The 15,540-nt window shown below is 43.0% G+C and overlaps 1 protein-coding gene across 1 annotated transcript in view; it reads right to left on the bottom strand.

Moving 5' to 3' along the window:
- The window catches only part of znf827 (zinc finger protein 827), a 62,220-nt gene that overhangs the window by 13,984 nt on the left and 32,696 nt on the right, over nucleotides 1–15,540 (bottom strand). The window contains exons 5-8 of the mRNA XM_035659922.1: nucleotides 15,027–15,305; nucleotides 5,482–5,724; nucleotides 2,691–2,745; nucleotides 2,461–2,561 (exon numbers count right to left, since the gene is read on the bottom strand). Coding sequence (XP_035515815.1) covers nucleotides 2,461–2,561; nucleotides 2,691–2,745; nucleotides 5,482–5,724; nucleotides 15,027–15,305 — 678 coding nt within the window. The remainder of the gene's footprint in view (nucleotides 1–2,460; nucleotides 2,562–2,690; nucleotides 2,746–5,481; nucleotides 5,725–15,026; nucleotides 15,306–15,540) is intronic.

Raw genomic sequence — 15,540 nt, forward strand, 5'->3', positions numbered from 1 at the left:
TTAATTTCCAGCTATTTTGATAATCAATGAATCTTTTAAGCTTATTTTTAAGTAAAATTTCCACACTGTCTGGACACAGCTTCTCCAATGAAACAATTTGCTGGTTTTATCACTTTTATACAACTGTGAACTGAATATCTCTATCTCCTCTCTACTGTAGGTCTATGACTCACCACTGTGACATTGTTGAGTGAGGGCACGTGTGAAATGCATTCAAGTATACCAGTCTAAAGCAACACTTTGTTGAAAAGTAAGTAAATAAAGTAAAGCCACACAGGTGGTGAAGGTGTCACAACACCAGACATGTCAAAAAACTTGAGTTACTGCGACCTCGGCCAACCTGCAGGTCACAAACCTTCTGGCCTCCCGCATTAGTCGGAATCTGACCCGATATCTGACTTCGATCGGCTTTTCACGCTTTTGTTCTCCAAACTCCCTCTGTGTACTGGCTTATTCTGAGAATCCTAGACCTTCTTGTGGTGCTTGTAGCAGAAGCTTAGCACATAAAAGCATTAACTTGTCCTGACTCACAAGTGAGACCAGAGGATAGCCCGGTCAGGGCAGCAGCTCGAGGTCACAACCCGGCAAACACACTGATGATTAAGCCAGTTAGGGAGTGGCGTGGGCCTTGAAGTGGTTAATGGTTTAATTAGTGCTATTAGAGCTGGAGACAGAGGGACACAAACAAGAAATGAAGGATGGTGCTAGAACCCAGACGGAAGGGAGAGGCAAACTCCTGAGGTCGCACTGGGATCACACGAACCTCTCCTCACTTATTCTTTCTTTCTGACTTAAAGGGAAAGGCTCAGTTTTTATGTATACATTAATAGTCATCGCATGCAGATAAATTGTGTATACAACTCTTATATCCTGTTTTTTAATCAAACCTTGACAATAATAACAGATATTTGTATTTTTTCCTCTATAAATGCAATACAGTGTGGAACATTGTCGAATAATATCTGCAGTAATTATTTTTGAATGCACAAGTTTCAAGACAGTGATCATCACTTACAAATCTACTAAACCTACAAGTCTCTTAGTGCTGGGTCCAAAAAGTGTGGTGGGTTTGGGTTTGTGTAGGAGAAGTGAACTTACAGGGAAGGACAGTAAAGTTCACCAACCAACTAGAAAAGCTTACCAATAATTGGAGCAATGGGAAATAAAACAGGGAGAAAAAGAAAATTAAAGCGCACTAAAGGAAAAAGAACAAGCGCAGCTAGACAAATATGAAGCAGACAAAAAGAGTAAAACAGTACAACTGTAGGAGAGCGAGCAACAGAGGCTGGATCTGAAGCTTAAGCACACAAGGGAAAGGCGAGATGGGCTGGGCGAATTAACTTTCAGGACACTCTTGACACCCAGAAGCCAATCAGATTTTCATTAACTGGCAGAGGGACAGGCAAAGCTGGCACAAGCTAATTAACCTCTGGATCTCTCACTGCCAAAGGAACATGGGGGGAAGTTCTGGGATGCCAGGGAAGAGGGGAGGAGAGGGAGACGGGGGATGCCCTGGGCAGAGGCCTTCAGGTTGGGAAAACGTGTGAGAGTGCAGAAAGGCTGGATGGAGCTCTAAATATGAAATGGGGAGAGGAAGGTTTACCGGAGAGGAGGGGGGATCATGTAAAGTTGGAGGTGGTTAATTGTGATGTGTCCTTGTGGCCGTATACTCGGATTTAAAAAGGTGTCTTCACGCGTAGTTCGATGTCGAGTAGCTCCCAGGCTACAAGCTTCTGTGTGAGAGGGTAAGTGTGTTATGTGCATGCACATGTATGTACTGCGTGTGTTTAATGAGCATCTCTGCATAATCAGTGATTTCTCCAAGCAACACTGAGAATAACATGAAGCCTTGGATGCAAGCCTTTGAAGATACTGTACTACGGAGGACGCGGCACTACTGTCCATTGGCAGTTAATTACTTCCTCGTTTTGGCCAGCTGCACATTACTTTTCCGTCTGTTATTTCTTTGTGTAAAATGGTAAAACAACAAACAAAGACACTGGGGCTGCAGCTAATGATTATTTTCATTATCGATTAATCTGCAGAAAAGATTGAAAATGCCTTTCACAACTTCTTAGATTTCAAGAGGTCTCTAATTTGCTTGTTTTGTCTGACCAACAGTCCAGAACGTAAAGATATGAAATGTATCTTAATGTTGTTAAATGTTATGACAGGGAAAAACAGCAGGAAAAGCTGCAGCATGTTTGCTTGAAAAACAACCAATACACTTAATTGATTATCACAATAGTTGCTAATGAATTTTTTGTCAACTGACTAATCAACTAAATCGATAACACTGCAGCTCTAAAACGTAATAGTCCGCCTGCAACAAGAGGTGCTCACGTGATGACATGTTGTGTTCCTCTACTACTACTACTAGCTAATATGATGTTCCTCGTGTGTGTGCCTGTGTGATGTGTGTGTGTGTGTGTGTGTGTGCGTGTGTTACATGCGTCTTACCGTGAAATGCTGCCCTGGTAGAAGAGCTGGCCTCTGCGGGGGAAGAGCTCTTGGAGCGCGAGTTAAAGGGTGATTGTCTGAAGCACTCGTCCAGGAATGGACTGAAACATGATACATAACACTAACAGTTACATGGCTACTAAACTCATTTTTCATCATTTTAAATTATTTAGTGATGAAAAAATATTTTCTAAACTCAACAGCAAATACACACGGTATTATTGACTCACCTGTTTATTCCCACCATGTTGCCGTCTTTGTGGTTGTTGGATTTGCTGACTTTTTCTGAAATAAAACAAACAAAAAAAAAACGTTATAATTTATACATATATTTATTTTTTACAGTTTTTATGTATTCATTGTACTATCTATTAAAATCCGGGGTTACAATCCACCTCCCAAATACGACCACCTGTTATCATAGTTCCATAGTGAGGTCACATGATAAAAACTGAACCATCTCTGAGACAATTAAGTCAATTATGTGTATTATGTGTTTGATGAAGAATGTGGTTGGTGGCTCCAGAAGAAGCTAGTAAGAAAACAAAAAGTTAAGAAACTAGTGTTTTGAAGGTTAAAGATTGTGGAGAAGAGCTGCCACTGTAAATTACTCAGTCAGTTAATAAATTATTACCAAAAATGTCCTAAAACTTCCCCGCACTTTGGCCACTATAGAACTGAGACACAAGCACTATATGATCCCTTCAAGTTTAACTTGGCTAGTAAAGCACAGGTTCGCCATGCCAGCAGGGGTGTACTGGCCATCTGGAGAAGTGGGAGTCTCTGTGGTGGGCCCGCCGACCTGTGGGCCAAAAGCAAGCCCAACAACACCAATATGATTTTCTTTTTAAAAAAACAATCTGCATGGCTGTTCAGATCTACATTAGACTACCCAGATGGCACATGTGTTTGTGTACGGTGGAGCTCTTGTATGTAAATGGAAAAGTCTGTTGAAAAGCTTTTAATCAGGGCAAAAATATTCAAATATTTCATGGTACTACTTTAGGAGGAGTAAATACAAAATGTGTGTACAACTGGTGATTATCAAACTAACTTCAAACCGCAATTCACAAATCACAGCACCTGACTGTGCCTCGCTCAGATGTTTGTCTTTACTTTTCCCAAATTGTAAAAATTCTGGTTTTTATCTTTTTCCGGCGTAGCAACGTGCTCCTCAGATTAATTACACTGTACAATGTGATCGATCAGTCAGTCACCTGCTGAGCAAAATCAGACAGCTCCTGATGCTTAACAAGCCTAACTTTATATTCCACAAAAATGTAATAATTTCTCCTGAGGTTAGTGGGGTTTTGTGAGGCCGCAGGCCGCAAATAAACACAAACATAAAAATACTATAACAAAGAGTGAAAAGTGGTGATAACTGAATTGATGTCTCCCAAGGTTTCCACAACTTTACAGTTTTGTCAGTGTTCACACCCGTCCTTCTGACACCTAAGATGACACCTGTGTTCTTGTCATGATCACACATGAAGCCTATAATCTGTTTACCGTGCAGGCTAAGTACAGCTTCTGTTGCATGCACCTGTAGTCACGCATGTTTAAGAAGAAAACGGATGCCATGCATGTCCACCTCTTTATACCAGAGAACCTGAGCACTGTTTCAGTGAGCGAGTTGCTTTAGGTCCAACATGGTCGGAGCCCATCGTGATATTGTTCTTGTGCTTGTTCAGTATAACAAAGAAGTCATTTCTAGTCAATCAGAGTGGTTGTGACTTAAATACAAATGACCTATAGAGGTTTCTTAAGTGGTGACTAAAGCAAGCATTGTTAAATCAGCTATTACGACTCACAGCGTTGGGTTTTCAGCATTCAGCGGTAAAGAGCACCATACATAGATGCCTGAGAATGTAGCCATATGTGTGAGTTACAAGGCGATGTACTGAAGTGAATTTCAAAGCTGCAACCATCTCAGTGTTCAGAGCGACCTTGCTACTGATGTGTCTCTGAGGTCCTACTGCTCTGGGTAATTCATATTGATTGCTCATTGTGTGACAGCAGCCCACTCTGTTCCAGTCCCCCTCACATTCAAACCCAGTTCTAAGGGGGAGGTTGTCGCTGTTGCCAGGCTAGCGATGCCCTGGCCTCCCTGGGTGGGCATACTGTGTACCCCTGCTGCCCTCTCTACCCTCCTTATCCTCTGCCCCCCGTTACAACCCCCCCCCTACCCCCACCCTAAACACCCCACTCCGTCACACTGCTCGCCAAGGACAGAGGTCTCTTTCCACGTTGCCATGGAGATGCCGCACGGGAGAAATGTAAAGGGAGGGAGGGAGGGGAAGTGCAGGGGGAGAGCGTGTGCAGCCAAGTGTGCTTGAGCCGGCATGTCTGAAAACGAGTCAAGGGAGGGAGAGAGAGAATGAGAGAAAGGAGGAGAGGGAGGAGGGAAGAGGGGGCATTTGTGCAGACACCACTCCCCATGGGGCCTTGTGTGAGTGTGTAAAGGTGTGCATGCAAGACTGTGTGGGAAAGAAAGACTGTCAATGTGTGAATTTGTGAATATGTGTGAGAGCAAGAGGAGTAAAAAAAAAAAAGATTTTACACGAGCTCGTTTCTCTATATGGCATTTAAGCGAAGCAATCACAGGCTGCATAAAGCCGGGGTCACAGCCCAGGACTACAAGCCTGACCACCCCCCCCCCCCCCNNCCCCCATACACACACACTCACATCTGCACCTTTTCTCTGGGGGGTGATGGTTCCACCTCAAAGCTCTGTCTTAATCTAGCAATACAAACAGCTGTCTGCTGCTTCAATGTCACTTTCATGGCCATACAGGTAAAAGCAGGGTGTCATTACACATCATATATCCTCGACTTTACTACAGAGCCACCAGAGGATGGAAATGGAAACATGTAGGTTTTATGGTCAAGTATCAAAAACTGTCCAAGGTTTACGCTGCCGGGCTGCAGGAAAAACCCAGACATGTTGCTGTACGTGTGTGTGTGTGTGTGTGTTCTACTGTTGCTCAGAGAACTGTGTTTGTCTGTCTTGAAGGAACATACCTGACAACTTGAACAGTAGTTCGGAGGCCATTTTGACCGATATGTCCTGGGAGAAGAGGTCTTTCTGGGGGCGGGACAACGTCTCCGGGAGGTTGCTCATCGGCTCACTCTTCTCACTCGCCCCTAAAGTGCTGAAGGCCAGCAGGTGAGAGGCAGGTGGGGTGAGTTCTGCAGGGGGTGGGTCCACCTCCATGGGCTCTGCCTTTACTTTCACCTTCTGGTACTGGGCATCTTTGTTGTTCTCTGCAGCAGAAGATTAAACAAGAGGGAAATTACTGGTTAGACTCTTATTAAAGAGACTGAGCTACATACATACATGTACTTTAAACAATCACTCAAATTTAGATTGTGATGCTGATACAGACACATACTGGTAATACTGATGTATTCCTATTTAAGTGTGAGTATTTTAACAGTGTGATACTGTTGACTACTACAGTTTGAAAGCTGTTTCTATTACTCTATCGACTTTATTTAAAGACATGGAGCAGCAAAAGAAAGTGTAAAACCTTGTATTTATTGTACAACTGTTGTACTGCATTACATTAAAATGTGTAGGGGTTAACAAAATCAAAATTGTAAATCAAATTGTAAATTGAGACCTCAAAAGAACTTGAAATTACAAGTGCTCAAAAACAACCAGCTGGCAAAAAATGTATCCCAAAATGTAAAGCAAGTGCATTCAAAATGTTTTGTAAACTTTCATAATTGTAATAAATATTTGTTATTTGTATCCAGGAATAATGAATTGCAGTGAAATCTGGAAGCACACATACTGTAAGTTTTCCACAAAACCCTGACTGCAGAATACTTTGAACACAAATGATTACACTGTAGCTGCAGATCAGACAAAGGCTTAATTTGATGTGTTTTTCTGTCAAAATCGCCTGTCACATGTGCTTATCCTGTACAACTCAAGTCAGTCTTATTCAATCTGCCACAAGTCACACATCTGACTCAAAAGCTCTACAATCAATAAGACACACAACTCACTCTATCTTTGGCCCGATATGGAAAAAAACCCAAAGAAAGAGGAACACAGGAGCGATCCCTCTTTCAGGATGGACAAACATGCAATAGATGGCGCACATAATGAGTCAGACACAGGATAACTTATTTCTTTTATTGAAGATTTGGACAGTTGAGGATTATACATTTTCATATTGCCACCAACTTAGATAATCTACACAATTGGTCTGGTCAAATAATCAAACATGGATGTTTAAAGGTGATGTACGATTATAACCGAAGCTGAAACAGGGAAATCCAAATAACAGACAAAACATGAGCATTGCCGCCAAAGCTGAGCTGAGCCGGTTAGCATCTTGCTGTGTAATTACTAGGGCACGAGGGCATCGGGAGGTCAAACTCTCTCTTGGGGGAGGGCGCCAGCAGCTCATGTAGGTTCACTGTAGCAAACAGAAAGACACTACAACACTTTAAACGTTAACTAAGAAGCAATTATTCCGTGTTTATAATAGCTACATGTGCTGGATATGACACTGATTGAAGGCAGCACATAAACAATGACTGAAATGGGGAAAACATCTGTTGACTAACTTCTCGTGCAAGTTCAAAAGGTGAGCTGCAGAAGGCAGGCTAAAAATAGTCGAGATGGCATCTGTTAGGAATGTCCCTAGCCGATCTGCAGACTCAAACACTGACTCTCATCTCTTTACGGATATTAAACTAAAGACTATAGACCGCCATAAAAAAATATTGGAAACTATTAAAAGGAAACTGTTAGACAGGCTATATTTTCTTAATGCAGAGCTATTCCGTTGTTAGAAAGTGGTTCTCTAATGGTCTCTGTGGCTAAATTTACTAGATTAAATGTAGGTCTACTTTAGGCTGTACTGATCATGTGGAAAAAAATAATAAATAAATTGGATCGGAGGAAAAACAAACATGACTGGGACATCCATTAGCATCTGCATATCCGAGCTCTTTTGACTGTAGTGATGGCAGGAGGTAGTGTCTCAGTGTGGCGACGAGCAAGAGCAAGACAAAGCAGTGGGGTTGATACAGTGCTGCTGACATGGCGACTCAGCACGATTATGGCATATATGAATTTGGCAGGGCATCGGGAGCAGTGGGAGGGGTAGGGGAAGGTTAGAAGAGCAGGAGAATGAGGCAGGGAGGGGAGGGGAGATACAAGACAGTAACCCTGTCCTAACCCTGCCACCCCTCCCCTCACATTCTCCACTCCTCTGCTGAACGAAGCCAGTGTGAGACACCAAGACTGGACCAACAGTCCCATTGTGGGCATGTGTGGACATGCAAGAGTGTCTACTGAAACAGTGTTTGTGTGTGTTTATGTGGATGAATTAAAGTGTAAACTCCCGCCCCCTTCCCTTTGCCTCCTCCCTGAGGTCCAGGTGTCTGGTTTAGTGGTAGTAGCCAGCATGTGGGGGACACTGACAACCATCAGCCCCACTAATCCCTTAATCAGGTGGCCAGATTTGGCCAACAGTAACCTAGGAAAGGCTGATGGAGGGGCAGAGCAGAGGAGGAGAGAGACGGGAGGGCGGAGGGGTAGGGGGCACTGCTCTGTAAGGGTCAACCAAGGGACACGCAAGCTTCCATCATTGGATCACCACCCTAACGACAGAGGCTGAGTGGACTGCTGTGCTGCAAAAACACACAGTTGCACACAAAAAAACACACCCTCGTACTAAAGGACACTATATGTACTTGAGCTTCCAGCGCCGGGACAAACATGCTCACAACCCAAAGAGCCATTACAGCGAGATCACACGACAGAGAGAAAATATTTGATCATAAACACACCGACACCACGTTGAAAGTATCACATCACAGCAGGCCAGATCAGAAGTCTACCTGTCACAAAATAAAAAAAAATAATAAAAAATTAAAATGTGGCCTTACTCCCACACTGATAATAGATTTGGCTTTTTGACCTAATGTTCTGAAGCCATAAAAAGCAGCCCTCAGTTTGCCTGAATCCAGCTTGTGTGTCTGTAAGAGAGTGTGTGTGCACTGTGTGTCTATGCGTGTATGTGTCATCCCCTCTGGTGCAGAAGCCTTCTCTGTGATACACCAGCTGCCATTAGGCCACAGAATCGAGTCTGGAAGAATGTGTGTGTGTGTGTGTGTGTGCAAAACAGCCTGTGCCCTTTCTATAAAATAAATATCATAGCTTTTCTTCAGTGTCAGTGTTGCTCCAGTTCCTCCTAATATTACTTCAAAGTGTACCAGTAACCTTATATAAATAAATATAACATATACACATTTATACAGAAAACTAGTATTTGGTGGTTTACATTTTCTTTAGAAATATAAAAAAAAAAAAAAAAATTATAATTTGGCAAGGATGTAGAAGAATATTAATCTTGCAACAAAACGCACAACAGCCACTGCAGAGTTCGACTGGCTGTCCTCGTTAGATAGGGAGCATGGTGATCGTCAACATCAACATTTAAAGAGGGGAGCAAAAGGTACACAAAAACAGAAATACAATTATTAATTGGTTACATCTGAGGTACATGATTTTGTGCCATGTCCCTACAAACATTCCTCATTTTCCTGAAAGTTTCAACAGTGCATTGCTTAAACTTTTTGTTAATGTAAGAGCAGGTGTAACAATTAAGAACACGTGCACACATTCTTGTTTTTAACAAAGCAGTGAACTTTAAGTTTTAATTGGGTATTAGTTTCATTGTCTGCTTCAATATACGCACACAGACCCTATTCCCGAAGCACTCCACGTGCTTTATTAACCTATGATAAACATTTAGACTACATGTCCCCTAACAGACTGCAAGTGAAAACTTTCAGCTCCATGTGGTTTGTAATGGCAACCATGTTGCAGTTTTATAATGTGTCTGAATGTGATCTGTATTCCAAGTTACTCTATGCACTATACATACCCTGTTCCCTCTGACACAGCACTACTCAAGTTTTGAGTCAGAATGAAAGTGACTGGGGTTTGTGCGATGTTCTGTTTTTAGTGATCAACTTTGCCCTCAGGTGTCTACTTGAATCTGTGTGGACGTGACAGTCTGTTTCGCTGAGAATATACAGTAGGAGTGTACGGACCCAGGGTAGGTTTGTAACCACGTGTACAAAAAAAAAAACATCACATACCATTAGTGATTGAATGTATGCAACGTCAATTTATTGCACCACTGCGATGCATCAACAGCACAGGAACAAAAACTTGGACAGACAGACGGTGAGGGGGGGAGACAGACACAGGAAGAGGCAAAGAGGAAGGGTAAGGAGAGGGAAGAAATTGTCAAACGGTGCCAGAAAAAGAACACCCCAGGGTTAGAGAGGAGAAGAAGAAAGCGGGATGGGAGAGAAGGGCTGGGGGAGAAGGATGAAGAATGGCTAGAGCCTAAATGACAACCTCTCCACCTCTCCCCCCCTCCCGTTATCCTAGTCTACCCTTCTCCCTGCTCTGTTATTCCATATCTCTCTATCCCTGCCCCCATCCCTCTCTCTCTCTCTCTCTCTCTCTCTCAATCTCTCTATTCTCCTGCTCTCTAGCCGACCTGCTCAGACAGGGGTGAAGAGTTCATGCGCTTCAAAGGCTGCAGTGTGGAGACTGCATGTCATGTGGGAGCCACAGCAGCCTTGCCTGCAGACTTCACAGACAGCTGCTGCTGCAATTGATCCTCGACCAGCTAGCTCTCAGTAGTTCAGCCTTCCAACGGTCGCAAACTGCAGCTACATCTGACTCTAGAGCAGTGTGCTTGATAAACAGCCCATCAGGATCCAGATATGGCCCTTATAAAGCAGCCCTAAACAAAAACATTTGGCACAAGCCGGAGTGGATCCAGGGCTAGTAATGCTTTATCATACAAGGTCAAGACAAAACACGACAAGTGATTGCCTCTGTAATTCCGTCAATCACTTCCGCATATAAAACTACCTGCCCTGGGGAAACAAACGCATGCAGCAAGGGGCAAAAGGAATCCGCTCTGCATTCTGTAAATAGAACTATAAGCAATGATAAGAAGCCAGTGAGACAGAGAGAAAGATGTGGACATGGGGAGGGTGGGAGTAAGAGAGGTCAGTGAGCGGCCACACTGAGGGGGCATGATGAGGACACTGTCAGAGCAGTGTAGATCTTAGCATAAAGTAATACTGTACAGTATTGCCAGTGTTGTGAATCAGAACCGCTTATACAGTCTGCTGTGATAAGCTATATTGAGCAAATAGTGAAACCTTTTATGCAAGAGTGAAGATAATTAATGAGCCTTACGTTCATTTATTAACTAACAAGGGAAAGATATATTTTTAAGATATAAATCTATATTTTTAATACAATAAGTTATTTATTTATTTTTTTCAGTGCTCTTTGGCATTTTTCTGCTGGAAGACAAACAAATTGAGATCCTGTATTATTGAAAATATTTCTGTTTTACTTGATTACTTTTAAGATTAAATAACTGTTTGTCATCCTTCAGCTGTGCTTTACTGTACATGGTGCAAAGGTGGGAGGAAAAGTGCAATGACTTGTAATATAAACAAGGCAATGTGTTGGTGTCTTGGTGAAAATTGGCTGTTTGAATATTAGAAACTGAATAGCTGTAAAAATAAATATTAAAAAAAAGAAAAGGACCACATTTGTTTTAGTGCACCATCACTGAGTTAGTAATTTGGTCATTCTATCATCAGTCGTATATGCAGCAATTACATAATAATGCTGAATAATGTAATTTAAACACATTCTACAACCAGCAGACACAAAGAAAATACACGTTTAATGCAATGTAAGCACAAATGTCAATAAAGCTGTCAACTGTAAACTGATTTTAGACTTTAGGAGAGCCCTCCACTTTAGTTGGTTAAATCCCTACCTGAATTGTGTAACACAAGTTCTGTGATCCACTGTGGTTACCTCGAGGAAATCATGCACAACCAACCAGGGTGCTGAAAAAAGAAAATCAATGCAAACCTCTGTGTATCTGTACTCATCATCTGTTACAGCATAGATGTTATTCTGCCACTTTATCTGTTGCATTTTAATTAATGCATTTTAAGAGCAAACTGAAGTGGTACAGCAGAATTAAAATTAGGAATATTTTAGTTAAATTTAAAAGTGGTAAGTCAGGAGTTGTTTTTTCAAACCCTACAAATTGTAACTGTCATATTATCCTGTTGACAGTGAAAATATCCACACTGTAGGCCGACAACATGTGGTCTGTCAGTCATTTGTGGCTCCTACAGCAGAGGCAATCATGTGAAATCTTTTGAGGAGAAGCCAGGTGGAGTTGGCATCCTTTGATTATAAACAGCGTTAATTATCACTCAATCAATCAGCTTTGGCCACTGCTGCAAGAACTGCCAATGCTTCTGGAAATCAACACCCACTTTCTAGCTTCTTGCTGCATTCAGCTAATTGCTCTGACGCACAGACAAAACTAAAACAATACAGTTTTCTTTTAAAACGATGCGCATCAGCTATCACTGGAGCTGGTGGACCAAGCAAGGGATAAACACCAGGCAATACTAAAGTTGGTTTGTAACCAGAAAAGGCTCAGATGGAATGTCCATGTTGAATTTGTGCCTGCTGGATGTGAAAGTAGGTTTTTTTTTTTTATCTTCTATTAATATCAACAAAAAGAACCTCGTGAGCTAAAAATGTGTTGCTATCTGTTTGGTCTTTCGGAACCTTAGTGGTTAAAATTGTTTAATGTAACTTTTATTAGCAAGGTAACGAGCAGCGTAGAGGGGAGAGGGCCTGTAAAATGTCCTCAGAGATGGAAGGCCTGTTCCTAAGGAATGAGGAATGAGTTAAGCGAGTACAAAGTGTGAATTCACACCTATAGTGAGGGTGGCTGGATGGTGAGTGGGTGGCACGGCTGTTACCCACACGATGCCAGTCTGCCAGGGCACCACCTAGGGCCCTGTACCCCCCCTCCCCTTCTCCCTCCCTTCCTGTGACGCCATGTTTCCCCTTGCCCTGCAACACCAGTGCCCATCTGCTAGGACACGTTAGCCGCTGGCGCCAGGGACTATTTAGCCCGGCGTAATTAGCCCCCAGACACCAGCAGCCTGGTTTTAAACAGATGTGGGGGAGGTAGCGCTAGCAAGGCGACTCAACATGACCAACCAATGTTTGATAAGGAAGAGAGAAGAGAGGGGGGGGAAGGAGAGAGAAGAAGAAGTGACCTAGTTAAAGGGATGATGCAACTCATGTTACAGCACAATGGGCAGTAATGATGACAACCCCACTTGCTCTGACTGTCCGATGCCATGGTCGAGGAAGGATGAGCAGCAGAAATCTAATTAGGCTGTGTCCATTTGCTGTAAGACAAGCAAGACTGGGAAAATAAGCACTTTTTATTAGACAAATAGTGATGTTCCGAACAAAGAAAATGCTTAGTCTAAACTCCCCAATGTGATTTCCCTATTCAAGTATTCTCACTGCGTTATTGTGTTCCAAGGTTGACCTTTAACAGGGGACAGAGAGAGGTTACAGTGTATATACCCTTGAACCTCATGACCGTAATCACACGTGACTGTAACGGCATTGACCTTTCCCTGGCTCTCTCCTTTCCTCCTCGCCATCTTTTTCTCCTTCCCTTCCCCCCAGGGTCATTTGAGGGTCCAGACTCTTGTCAAGGCTGTCACTCTAGACAGCCCTCTCCATCTACCGCCCCCGCTGTTGCCATGGCAATGGACGGCACTGCGCTCCGAGGACTGTGTGAGGGGGCAGAGGGAGCCAGCGGACGGATGAACGCTGCAGCATCTTTCCCTAACCTAGGTCAACCTTGCAGAGCTAGTGTAAGTGATGGGAGGGGATAAATGCTGGCCATGCTGCTTGAGGACCAAATAAACTGGCACGATAACATCAGTGCAGGGATTGGAAATGGCAAAAATGATGGGAGAGAAAGAGGGATGAAACAAAGAACATAGGTGGAGGCAGCACAATGAAGGAATTATATACTGCCCACATCATTCTCTTAGTTTCTCTCTCAGATTTAACACAAAGGCCAATATCTTAAATTAGGTTTTCCTGTTGTTTTAAAGTAGTAATCATAGCATCTTTGTCTTCCTCAAACACTCACACAAAAGCACACACACACACAGGGAAACGTGACCTGGGGGCAGGCAGTGGAGCAGCACACGTGTAGTACCACAGAGCTTCCAGCCAGCATGAGTCACTCTGAACACCAGTCAACCCAGAGAGAACAATGGCAACCGGTGTGTGAGGTGTCTGTCAAGCACGCACACACTGGCACAGGATGAAGAGCCGCGGATGGAGCAACGCCCCACTGCGCCACCATCAGACTGCCATTTACTTTGTGGTTTTTACCACTGTGGATGCATATTTGCCCAAATGTGTCACATTGTAAATTTTATGGCCGCACAGTTCTAGCATACTAATCATTCCAATGTTGAAATTACTCTGTATTTTTTTTTTCCAAAGGAAATATAGTTCAGGAGGCCTGCTGGGTATTAGAATAACGACAATTTGAAATACATTTGTGAAATCAGGAAGAACATTTTTCTGCTTATCATATAACTACAGAAGTCACTTCTGTTCAGTACATACTGATACATACTTCAGCAAATTTCATTCTTGACTGCCTGAGAGATACACTCAGCAGCCCACAGTGGACAAACACCTGTCCATAACACACTTGAACTGGACCTGGCATTCAGTAGTGATTTAGGCTAAAATAAACACCAGCTTTAAACTTTATTTAGCAGTGACACAAAGTGAGTGGTAATTGAAAAACAACAGTAGGGTAGCACATGCAATGTGCTACAACAGAAAGAAGGTTTGAGTCTTTGCCCGAGGACTTGTTACTAACATTCTTGCTGAGCTCAAACCAGAAGCTGTAAAGGCTAAATCACGCTGCACTGGATGATGTCAGAGTGGTCCAAACAGGTTGAAACATGGTGCGTGTCAAATATCTTAGCGTTTAACTGTCTGTCATGGTCCAAGGGGGAAGTCAGGGTTGAGTTTTAAGTTCAATATAGCAAGCAGATATATCTTCTTGCCATTTGAGGACATTGTTTTGGAAAAAAAAAAAGCTGTTGCACAAAACAAAGCAGAACTGATGCGCAATGTACTGCTTCGTTTTCACAAAAACTAAATGCATAGAGGGGTAGTGTAGAAGAAAAATGAAGGGTCAAGACAAGTTACCCGAATATCATCACAGAGGATACAAAGGCTTCGCAGCCACCATCCAGAGCTGAGGCCTCAGAGTCACAAAGACCATTTCATCACATATGCTTTTTCCCCACAGGTACACTTTGCTCACCTTTTAGAAGCCCCCAATTTCAGCTTGGTTTCGTGTGCCATGGCAGAAAACAACAGAACCCTTTTATGGCAGTCAGTGTCATAACCTTTGGCCTACAGGTAACCTCCTGAGCTGCTATTGGCTGATCTGAAACTCAAACAGCCGACCAGCACCACAAATATCAATAACACAGAGCATGGTTTGTTGTGTCCAAGAAATACTTCTGTACTGTTCTTCTTACGTTTTCAAGTGTTTTACACAAACTTAAGAAATACAGTATATTCATCCATCCATCAATCTTTTGCTTAGATTTAAAATTACCTGAAAGCTTAATCAGCAGTTCAGAGGCCACCTTAACGTTGATATCCTGGCTCAGCAAGCTGTTCTTAGCCATTGGGCTTCCTTCCCTTGGTTTCAATGGCCCTTGGCGCTCTGTGGCTGCTGCAGCCCCCACTGGCCCGTCCTGACAGAAAGTCGCAGGGAAGCTTGGCTGGACCTGGCTCTGGGACTGGGAGGATGGTCTAGGGCTCAACGCTTCCTCCACTTTGGGCTCTTCCTTCAGGTGGAATGGAGACTTGAGTGTCTCCCTCTGGTTGGCCGCTGCAGCCAGAAAGAAAAGGAATCAAAGGAATGAGAAGAAATTAAAACAGACAATTTGAAAAGAAGCAAGAAAAAAGAAAAAAAAAAAAGATACCAGACCAGTGAGGCTTGTAGAGTATTTTTAAAGGTGTACGTTAAGTTTAACCCAGCAGCAACAAGAGGCAATATGGAGGCTCTACATTTTTTATCACAGCATCTGCCTTACATCTGGGTGTAAGGCAAAAGTTCTCTAAAA

Source organism: Morone saxatilis, unplaced genomic scaffold, assembly GCF_004916995.1.
Source record: "Morone saxatilis isolate NCDOM2014 unplaced genomic scaffold, NCSU_SB_2.0 Contig17, whole genome shotgun sequence".
Classification (NCBI taxonomy): domain Eukaryota; kingdom Metazoa; phylum Chordata; class Actinopteri; family Moronidae; genus Morone; species Morone saxatilis.